This window comes from Colletotrichum abscissum (genome assembly GCF_030869225.1).
Source record: "Colletotrichum abscissum strain IMI 504890 chromosome Unknown Scaffold_21.1, whole genome shotgun sequence".
NCBI lineage: Eukaryota > Fungi > Ascomycota > Sordariomycetes > Glomerellales > Glomerellaceae > Colletotrichum > Colletotrichum abscissum.
Genome location: NW_026850110.1, coordinates 719391 through 729870, shown reverse-complemented (window position 1 = coordinate 729870; position 10480 = coordinate 719391). Strand labels below are relative to the sequence as shown.

The 10480-nt window shown below is 53.7% G+C and overlaps 5 protein-coding genes across 5 annotated transcripts; 1 reads left to right on the top strand and 4 right to left on the bottom strand.

Moving 5' to 3' along the window:
• Window positions 1–226: 226 nt before the first annotated feature.
• CABS01_09152 (uncharacterized protein) lies at window positions 227–2149 on the bottom strand (the record flags this gene model as incomplete). The annotated part of the gene is made up of 1 exon (XM_060542509.1): window positions 227–2149. The coding sequence occupies one exon, from the start codon at window positions 2147–2149 to the stop codon at window positions 227–229; it is 1923 nt and encodes a 640-aa protein (XP_060400790.1).
• Window positions 2150–3468: 1319 nt separating this feature from the next.
• CABS01_09151 (uncharacterized protein) lies at window positions 3469–4211 on the bottom strand (the record flags this gene model as incomplete). Its single annotated transcript, XM_060542508.1, has 2 exons — window positions 3469–3677; window positions 3755–4211. 2 exons carry the CDS (start codon window positions 4209–4211, stop codon window positions 3469–3471), a joined length of 666 nt encoding a protein of 221 aa, XP_060400789.1.
• Window positions 4212–4916: 705 nt separating this feature from the next.
• Window positions 4917–5678, bottom strand: CABS01_09150 (ribosomal protein L34e; the record flags this gene model as incomplete). Its single annotated transcript, XM_060542507.1, has 3 exons — window positions 4917–5105; window positions 5375–5498; window positions 5641–5678. The coding sequence occupies 3 exons, from the start codon at window positions 5676–5678 to the stop codon at window positions 4917–4919; spliced, it is 351 nt and encodes a 116-aa protein (XP_060400788.1).
• A 644-nt stretch (window positions 5679–6322) lies between these two features.
• On the bottom strand, window positions 6323–6810 carry CABS01_09149 (uncharacterized protein; the record flags this gene model as incomplete). Its single annotated transcript, XM_060542506.1, has 3 exons — window positions 6323–6519; window positions 6574–6637; window positions 6697–6810. The coding sequence occupies 3 exons, from the start codon at window positions 6808–6810 to the stop codon at window positions 6323–6325; spliced, it is 375 nt and encodes a 124-aa protein (XP_060400787.1).
• A 1333-nt stretch (window positions 6811–8143) lies between these two features.
• CABS01_09148 (uncharacterized protein) lies at window positions 8144–8767 on the top strand (the record flags this gene model as incomplete). Its single annotated transcript, XM_060542505.1, has 1 exon — window positions 8144–8767. One exon carries the CDS (start codon window positions 8144–8146, stop codon window positions 8765–8767), a length of 624 nt encoding a protein of 207 aa, XP_060400786.1.
• Between the last annotated feature and the right edge of the window lie 1713 nt (window positions 8768–10480).

Sequence of the window (10480 nt, the reverse complement as noted above, 5' to 3'; positions counted from 1 at the left end):
AATGAAGAGTCATCGTTACTCAAGTAACACTACAGATGGTAAGCTTAGGCATCTCAGCCAAGATACTCTCAGCCTAGCCCTTGGAATTCTCGAGTATAGGAAACTTCATTATGCTGCCAACCGCGAGGCTGAAAAAGTATATTTATCATTAATCAGTGACGCTGCCAGTTGAACCCCTTTCGCTCCCCCTATACCCACGAAATCCTCATGTTGAAGCGGGAGAATCTCATGAACTGTTCTGCTGCTGCTCCACAGCCTCCTCCTCCTGCAGTCCCGAGTACCGCAGATATAGCCGGTCTCTAAAGTGTTGGTGGCGAATCCCATTAGGCCTCGCCTCCTTGAACGTCTCGATTGCGTCCTTGACCGACATCCCACATCGGTCGACCAGATAACACACGATAAAATAGCCAGTGCGGTTGAAGCCATAGTGGCAGTGGACGCCAATGACCTGCGTCTGGCCGTCCACTTCGGCCCACTTCTCCTCCTCGGCCCTCGCCTTCTGCTGCTCTCGCAACTTGTCCACGAGGGCAATGAAGTGGGCCACCTCCGAGTCCTTTGGCGGTATCTTTGATACCGTTGCAAACTTGTGATATCGTACGCCGCCCTTTTCCATGCTCCGTGGGTCGTACACCGGCTTGTCGTGACTGATGTCAATCACGTCCTTGATGATTCCTCCCCAGTTCTTGACAAACTCGGCGGGACAGTGCGTGTCGTCTGCTTCTCGCAGAGTCTTCATCGCTCTGAAGACTGGCGGGCTGCCTGCTGGACCGATTGGGTGCGAGACCGGGGTAACGCCCTTCCACTTGGCCAGGTTCTTCACATCCCACTTGCCTTCCCGTGAGAGATACTGTAGTTGCCAGCCGAGGGATAGACGACCAGTGACATGATTGGCAAGGAAGTCGGAGATGAGACCAGCCAGAATTCTGACTGTAGCAGGCATGAATAGAAGCGCGTGATTGGCAGGTGCAGGCATAATGATAGACCTGACGACCTTGGTAGGATGCCGGGGCTGAGGCGGGACGTTTGCCGGCGACTCTTGCGGTGTCGACGGATCTTCGAGAGCGTTGTCGGCATCTTCGTTGACTTTACGATCTCGATGGAAGTCCTCGTCTCGAATATCATCTATACTCTCGGGCCCGTGGTCCGTCGGAATCTTTGATGTGTTGACTGGTGCCGCCGCGTCGACAATGGTTTCATGCCCGTCGTCCGACCCAGTCTCGGGTGATAGAGGCGCCTTGCCTGAGAGATAGTCCCTGATCTTGTCCACCTCCTCAGGCTTCGTGAGCTTATCCTCTTTTCCGCCAACAAGATAGACCGGAACATCAATGCCGGTCCACACGTCCTTGCCAGGTACGCCACCCTTCGCAACTCCATCTTCATAGTTTGGAAGCGATCCCCAGGCCATTCTGCGCCAGACGGGCGTCCTGCTTTGGTTGTTGAAGCGATCCTGGAGCTTGCGAAGCTCGAGATCAGCACCAGGGCCGACGAATCGACTGACGCTGGCACTTTGCGGGCCTCCCCACCGATCGTAAGCCCTCCACAAGTCAAAGATCCAGCCGGGTACCCAAAGTAGCCTTCGAAACAGCGTCGTCTTGTCTTCTGTGGGTGGGCCGGCTACGGGACAGATGGCGACCAGTCCGACAACGTACTTGCGAAGGTCCGTCTTGTGCGGCGCATTGCGACTCGCCAGCTGCGCGCACATGGTAGTCCCCATACTGTGGCCGATGAGTACGACGCTGCGGTCGGGCTCCTTCTGACGATACTCATCGATGATGACCTCCAGCAGCTCACACAGCGCTTCCGGAGTATAGGCGTCCCATGCTTGCTGGGTGAACTCTGAGCGGCCGCAGCCGGGCAAGTCGATGGCCAGGCAAGTTGATATATGAACCAGACTAGTCAGCAACGGATGGAACTGAGCCACTGATCCTCCCAGGCCGTGGATACAGACCAGCAGGGGCAGTGGTGGGTTGGGCAGCTGGTCTGCTTGGAGGTGTCGTTTGTAGAATGTCCTGATGCCAGAATAGGTATAGCGCTCCGTGGTGTACGAGCGGCTCTCCGAGTTCTCCTTCAGCAAGGTCGGATCGGTGGCTCCAGGGTCATGAGGGTTGGCGAAGCTTAGCCAGCCGGCGCCCTGTTGTCGGTCCGACATATTGAACACAGAGGGGGGTTCTGATATGCCGGGATTCGGGCGCGTAACGGGAAGTAATACCGCTAGTATAGTTTGGTGAATATAATGATTTCAAGTTCAACAACTTGATGTGTAGTGGGTAATGTAGACCGGATAATGCGCGGGTATCTCTGAACGTAGTGCGCTATAAGAAAGTGCCGGGTCTTTTTTTTGTTGGTCGGGACGCGGGAGCGTTGATCTTGTGAATACGCCGTGTTCAGACAGAATAACAAGAAAGAGAAAAAGGAGCGACGAGATTAGCGGCGACCGTGGTCGGTGACACTGGGCCGGGAATGTGAGTCAACCAAGTTTGAGGCGGGAAAGCGGTCCCCTCGTTGACTTCTGGTCTGTTGCACCTGGTGCTGCTGGGCGCGAGGCCCAGAAGCACTGCAGGAGAAACAAAAGCGGATGCTTCTTTTTTGATTTCCTCAAATTGTGAGAGACACGCGCGCGCGGGGCAGGTGTCTTTCGTGAGAGATCGACTGATCGAGACGCAGGCGAAAACGTGGTCGGAACAGGCCGTTCGTAAGGCAAGATCTGTCACTGGGGTTCGAGTCGGAGTGAGTGAGAGCGGAATGAGTGGAGGGGAGATAAGGTATGAGTGAGAGAGACGCGCGCTGGTGAGTACGGTAGCGTAGGTAGCGATGAGCCGCCTCGATAGACAGGTAAGGTGGGACAGGCCGCAGGTGCATTCGGCGGGCACGGCAAACCTTTGCCTTTTTGGCAATTTTATGTCACTGCTCATTTTCAGCCAACAGTTCGTCATCTCTCCTCCACCTGGGCCCGGGAAAACACTGTCATTGGTTTATTGCATCTAGATTTTTCTGGCCAATTGTATTGACTTTCTACACTTGGATTGTCCAGGGTCCACGGTGCTGCAAGGCTGATTACGTATCAGATGAAGTTGAACTCTAGGTATTGTACATTGCATTTAGGTAACTAGTATTCTATGTATTACGAGTAGCCCTCTAGTGAGAAAAGTTTTCAATGTTGGTCGCGGAGTATTTCCGTATGAGCATTGACGGGTTGTGATAGTACAGCTCTTGCAGTCATGACCAAGAGGTGGGACCTATGGCGGGGCCAAAAGAAAATACAGATGGTCTCCCGGTTGAATCAATCGAGAGTTTGCCATGGGCGGGACAAACTGGCATCTCTGTCACACCCATGGCGGCCTATGAATCGCCGTGAATCGCTATGAGGCCGCCATGTGAATGACTCCAGTCTGGGTGACGAAATGTGTGCCTTCCAAGTTCGACTCATCATGAATCGGATTGAAGGGTTTCCAAGACACCGCCTGCACTTCATACAGCTCCCTTACCCTCTTTCCATCCGATGGGAATCATCGCGCCCGCAACGACGTCGACGCCTCGCTCCGTAGCAAGAAGGTTGAACTGGGAGGCGGCATTTCTCGTATCCAACACCTCGACACGGATGCCGAGCGAACTTAGGTGCTTCCTTGTCGCCGGGCTAAGGGGCACAATCTTGGGACCAACACCGATGATGAGAAGATCTGTAAAGAAGCATCATTAGTAAACTAGACTACCCTCGAAACAGAAGAGAAGAGTAGAGCGCGGGGGAAATGCGCACCAGGCCTTGGCCAGACCAGATCGAGGAGCCCGAATGCTTCCGCGGGCAGCTCGAACTGGCCCTTGGCGTTGATCAGGTTCTTGGACCCCTTCGCCTCCCAGGGCCTCCACTCGAATGCCTCGCCGCCGATGAGCAGCGCCGCATCGCCGTCCATGATCTTGACACCGCTGTTCAGGTGGAAGCCGTCCCATACGCAGGCGTCGATCGAGGTCGAGGGGATCGGCGTGTTGGCCAGTACGTCCATCTCGCTGAAGTCGGTCGCTCCCTGGTAATCCTTGGGCTTCTCATTCTTTGATCTGAATGGGGTCGCATGGAATTGACGGCGCATGCATAATGGCTGTGCGGCAGCGGCAGAGGGTAGAAGTAATATCGGCGAAGCTCGAGGGACGGATCGGGGGACGGTGCGCTGAGCGCGCGCAAATGCGCGGAGGGCGCGGGTTGCCGCAGAGGTGTTCATCGGGTCGTTTGCGTGCCTCTTTTGAAGGCTGGAAGTTTACCAGCTTAGGTAGTTCGAGGGCTGAAATCAATCAAAATTCGTGCAAGCTTGTTGAGTCGTAGTGTGGTTGGTTGTGTTTGGAAAAGCTGGAAAGCTGGGACATTTTTTTTCCCGGGGTGCAATGCCTCAGTGTCTTGAACGTCATGATTACTGGGTTAGGTGGGATGTTTGACTACCTCAAGCACGAACAGTATTAACTAGGGAAACGCAAAACGAGCGCCACCATAATAGGTAACGAACGACTACTAATCGATGTGGCCATGAACATGGATCTTGCTTCTCAAACACAGTTGTCATCCGTAAAGGCGAGAAAAGTTCAATTTCGCTGTCATAATCCAGATCTCGGGAGTAAACCACTTTTTTGGGCGCCACGACCAGACACCGCGGAGTTGTCGTCCGTCACAGAAAAACGAACGGGAATCCCACATGACCAATAAGACTTGTGTTGTTGAAGGGCTCGATTTCCGTTTTCATTCAGGTATCGAGGCCTAACAGTGCCCTAACGACAGCGTCGGCAAGAAGAACCGTTTCAATCCGCCTCGTGGCCCGACGATCCTTTGTATCATGCTGTTTTTGCCCTAATGAACACCGAAGCAATGAACCAACCCCTTATTCCCATTCCTGCCAGTGTTGTGTTTGACGTGACCAAGAAGAGATGTGTCGGGTTTATTTCTTCTTCTCGCTCTGGCTCTGCTCCTTGAGAACCTTCTTGACGATCTTCTGCTCCTCAATGAGGAAGGCACGGACGATACGGTCACGGACGCAGTTACCGCATCTCGAGCCACCGTACGCGCGCTGGACGGTCTTCTTGGGCTTGGAGATCTGGGAGTACTCGCGGGGGCGGAGGGCGGGGACCTATCGCGGTCTTGTTAGCATGCCGTCTGCTTGGCTCTGGTACACTCCGAGTCGAAGCCAAAAGTTCGTCGTTGCCATCTGGGAGCGCCGGTTCCTCAGGAGTCATGCGTCCTTATTCCCAACCAGCCTCGGTGTGACCCCTCGAGACAAGGTGTGCCCCTCTCCAAGGACATCCATGACCATGACCGAACAACATCCCGCAGTTCCGCACTCTCTCAGATGGCTTCTCGGATCGTTCGTTTCGGCTTCGGTGTAGGGTTCGAACTTACGCCAGGGAGCTTGACACCGCAGTCACCGCACTTGGGGGCAGTACCGCGCTTCTTGATGTGAAGGATTCTCAGCTCACCACCCGGGGTCTTGACGATGCGGGTGAGGTTGGAGGAGGTGTTGTAGCTGCACACGGAAATTTTCCAAGTCAGCCTCTTTTCCCAATCTATCCACCATGTAACATTTTTTTTCGCGATCGCGGGGAAAGAATAACGTCGTTCGGTCGTTGAATTGATCGTATGCGATATCTCTAGGAAGAATCACTCACCCGTTACGGCGGCGGTACTGGACACGGTTTCCGGCCATTGTGACTGATTTGCTGCGGGCTGCGGGTTGGTTAGTTGAGAGTCGAGGATCGCGAGCGGATTTTCGTGCTTTCTCGAAATTTTGTGTGGGTGGAAAGACGAGATAGAGCCCGCTTAGGCGACCAATGAGGCGGGGGCAGTGGGTGGCAAGCCACATGTGGCTGCTACCAGGTGGAAAGCCCCGGACTGAGCCCAACTCACGTGCTAGGCACGCTAACAATTTTTGGACCTGAAATCATTGACAGTCACTGTTGACGGCCAATTGGATGGAGAGGTGGAATGTGACCCGCAGCCTGCCAACTAAAAGTGCCAAACGGCAGCAGTAATTTTCCTGAGCTTGATTTGAGTCCAGAATCCAGCCAAGCCAGCCTCACTGGTGATTCTTTGCTTCATAGGCAAGATATCGACTAGCCTTGTGTTATCGCATTTCACATTCAATTGAAATTCTAATTGCTTTCTCTCCATCACTTTCGTAAATATACCCTTCAGCTTGTTTGCAACCGGCCACTAAAGCCCTGGTCCCCAAGTATCTGCTCATATATGCACCATCAAGCCATGATGTACCCAAAATCAATCCGCTTCCCGCGTAATAATCGCCGTAACGCCAAAATTGCTGATATATCTACCTGAAGATGAAATACAGCGCTATGAGTCTGTCGTTGTCCAGTCAGGGTGGTCTGTCGTACGCCATGCTTTGATGCCATTAGGCTCCTCTTTACGGCGTTGTGCGGCATGTTCCATAATATTCGTGATCTTCTCACTCTTTCTCAAGTCCTGAAAGTCTTGCACTTCCTTCTTGGCCGCAGCCACCGACTCCATATACGCTTGGAACGTGATCTGAGCTGGATAACATAACGTCAGTGAACGAAACATGTGATGATAGGCTCCAGACGTACGACTTGGTTGTTTGACGGACAAAGGTTCCATCATTCGAGGTATCGTCGTTCGTAAGCCGCGAAGCTTTGCAAGAGGTCAGTGTTGCGATCTGAGGTATCAACCTGCGCTAAGGGGCAACAAACTTTGACATGCAAGAGCTTGAGCTCGTCTAGAGCATGTTCAAGACGTTCCTCATCCCACGCCTCAGAGCCTGGAGCACCAGGCTCACTCTTGATAGCTGGGCCGTTGTTTGCCATGGTAGTGTAAGTTGGTCGGAGAAGCGCAGGGGTCTATCAGACCATGGCGCAGGAGAACGAAAGAAGGGAAGGGTCGAATCGGTCGGCAGACTAGCGGGTAGGCGGTGTGGTATGTTTGGGTCGTGAATCGAATACGGAGAGTGGAATTGACGGACCGAGGCGTTTCAACGACCAGACCGGCGAGGTTGGATGGATGAGTGCCGAGCGAGGGCTCGAGGCGCAACGCGCAATCACGGCCGAAAGGTGGCCCAAGAAAGGCAAATGCTGGATCTGTGTTTGCGAACACCTCAAATGGCACAGTCTGTAAGGCAAACGTTCCACTCACACGGTCATGCGTGGTGCTGGTCGGGGTACAAAAAGGAGTACGGGAAGCAGGCCGGAGATACTGTGTGTATTGATTGGGGTGATGTCTTCAACGTCTAGTACGCGGCGCAGGTGCAGCGCATCCATGGAATCTGGAAGCATGGGCCAGGGCCAGAATCGGGTCCCAGCAGACTTTCCCAGCAGCGCGTCAAGGTGGTTGGTGCGTTATTCTCTGGAGTACCTATCCCCACTATTCCCGCAGGGCCAGTACATCTCGCCTACCTATCACGGTGCAACGCACCCGGGGGCCAGGACACCTTGCCAGGCGTACCAGGTTCCTTACCATTCCCGGACGTTCACTCAACCTGGCCGTTGATTGGTCACGTGAACCTGTATGTCGAGTCCGAGGCGGAAGGTGCAGCTTGCTTTCCGGCCAGGCAATCAATCTCTGGAAGAAAAGAGAAAAGAAGCGGAATACATAAAAGAGCATGTCCTTTACCTCCAGCCATTCTCATTCCCCCACATGATCCATCACCGTCAACCCAGCAAGAAAAGATTGTGTGCATTGCCAGCAAGCATCCCTTTTACTCTCTCGGATACTCAATACAAACGCTGGATACCCTACCTGAGGTACGTGCAGCGTGAATGCCAAGCCCTGGACACTAGGGCGGCTTGCAGCTGGATCCTGGATGCTGACCCTCGCTAAAAAGGTTAGCCGGAGAGCGGATTAACTGCCAACCTAGTTCAGACCGTGCGGATTGGAATTCTCTGGCTCCAACCTCTCCGTGTTTCCTGCCGTTCCGTCACCAGATAACTTAGCTGCAGCCCTTCTGAGGAGAGCCATTCACCCAAAGAAGTACGGATATCATCGCCAATAAAAAGCTGTCGCACTGAACTCATCTTCATCTTCATTTCTCTGCCCCCCCATTTCTACTTTCTGACGCGTCCGCTACTCCCCCGGATCCGTCGACCACCGATTTCATTCCCCCACTTACCCTTCACAACCGCCAAGCTGGACTCCTCCGTCGTCATGTCGAATGCGCCTCCGCCTGCGCTCTTACCACCGCCCGAGGGCATCTTCCGGACCTTCGAAGACCTTTTAACATCGGTTCAGCGCGTCGCAAAAGACCAAGGATATGGAGTTGTCAAGCTGCGCGCCTCGAATTACCGTGATGGCAAGCCTACCCGTTACGACTTGGTTTGCGACCGCGGCGGCGTCAAGTACAGCAGCACCGCTAAGAAGCGTAACCCATCGACGCGCAAGGTCGACTGCCCGTGGCGCGCAAAGGCCGTCTGCGAGGTCCAGCTCGGAAACCAGTGGCGTTTTGCTGTTCAGGAGGGCAGTCACAATCACGAGCCTCGCATCGCGACCGCCCCTCCCGGACAGGAAAACACCCCTCTCGCCCAATCGATCCGTTCTTTCACCAACAAGATTGATCGCCTCAATCACGACATGAACCAAGGCTTCGGTCGTATCGAACAAGCTCTTGACACGATGAACAAGCGCCTAGAGAACCTCGAGAATCGCGCGGGTGGTTACGAGCCTCGTTTCCAGAATATGGAGTCGCGGTTGCAAGGCATGGAGGCGCGTGGAAGCATGGAGCTGCCCATGGACGATGTCGATGCTCGACTCCTATCATCTTCGGTTATGTAGGAGAGTGACCCGGTTGACGAGTCGGGCTTCAAGGCTTCGGATTTATCCGAGGACTTGGTGTGGACGTCTAATGCCTGACCACACCTCGGCATCACAAAGATCCTCGGTCACTAGCGTTCGCTCTGAAAATGCGCTGGATTGGAAAGAGGATCGCGCGTCGACAAATGCACGATACCCACCTCTCGCAAAAAGTGGTTGTGGATAAGGAGACGAGCCAAGGCAGGTTTGGCGGGACAGATCATGTTATCACGGCGTTGGACGGGGACCAGGGCGTTTTCGGACACATTGATTTTCATGTTTTTTCCATGGTTCTAGTGCGAAGGAGCGGCATCGGTCGCAGGTTTGGGAGTAGGGCCCTGAGAGAGGGTACTTTTTCTCATGAAAACTGTGCGATATTACGGGAGGGCGGCTTTTTTGTTTTGCGGTTCAGACACGTTTGGCGGACAATGAGGTCCAAAACCTATAGTGAGCATTGCCCTTTTGGGTGTTTCATAGGATCATCGCATTCCAGCGTTACCTTGCACACACATGGCTCCAGTTGGAGTGTCATTCGGGATGGTAAAGCTCCATTTCGTGATCATCGCTCTTTCCTCATTGCATGCAGGACCACCTTCCTCGTAGGAGCAAACGATAGGCCGAAGGATGACGTAACAGGAGCACCTTGTCAGACGCTGCCCTTAAGTCAATACCTAGCGAGACTGACTTCATTTACATTTTTTGCCTCGACAATCGTATGTACGCTGTTCAGTCTTCTGCCAAGTTTCCTCCCAGAATCTCGAACCTGCATCTCGACGACTTATACGAGCTGCCTCGCCCTAGAATGGAGTCCAGTCCGCGGACACAGTATCAACTCCCACATCGGAATCCAACTTCGCACGTCCGCATTGCACACACTGTGAGGCCAGATCCCACACACACCCATGACAAGCTCCGGTTGGTTTCCTTTCTTGGTGCAAGCAAACAATGTTCCTAATCAAGACCTGCGCGCCGGCCGGCAGAAAACGCCACCAGATGCGTTTTACAACCCTTGGCCCTCGAGGCAACATTGCGAAGTGACGGACCGCGGATCGCTCTCCGCCCACTATCAATCTCCGCTCCCCGCGCTCTTCGGCTTACTCTCAGATCCTGACGATTTCTAAGAAGACCCCATGTCGTTGCTCGGGCCAAACTGCTCTGGCTGGTCCAACTTACATATCACGAGTCTCCGCCTTGGAGATGTGCTTCCTGTGGGCGCAAAATGCTTCGACGCATTACATTGGCAAGCTAGGGATTGGCATGCCTGTTGGCTATCTTGGCTAACGTTCGTCCGAAAGTACTACATGCAGATTTGTTCAGTACAGTGACCACAACCACCCACCTTTCTTTGATTGAGATCGATCGGGGCGCTTGCTGGCACATGCATCTCACATGCTACACAGCCTGACAACTTTGGCGATGCCGCCTTACTTGCCGTCAGATTGCATCCTGTCGCCAAGGTCCATGATCATTTCCTCCTAGGCTTCAGCAAAACTGGTCAAGACGCACAGTCCATCTATGGAATTTTACAACGATAGGATTCCCATTCCGGGGAACGGCCGCTAACGGGTCTATTTATTGTCTAAAGGTACGTGCTGACACGGGTACTTATGGATTCATACCCAATCCTTCCTGGCCTGCTCCCTAGGCATAGTGCGTCCATAGCCTCGGGATGAGGGGGGAACGAGGTTGGGTCAC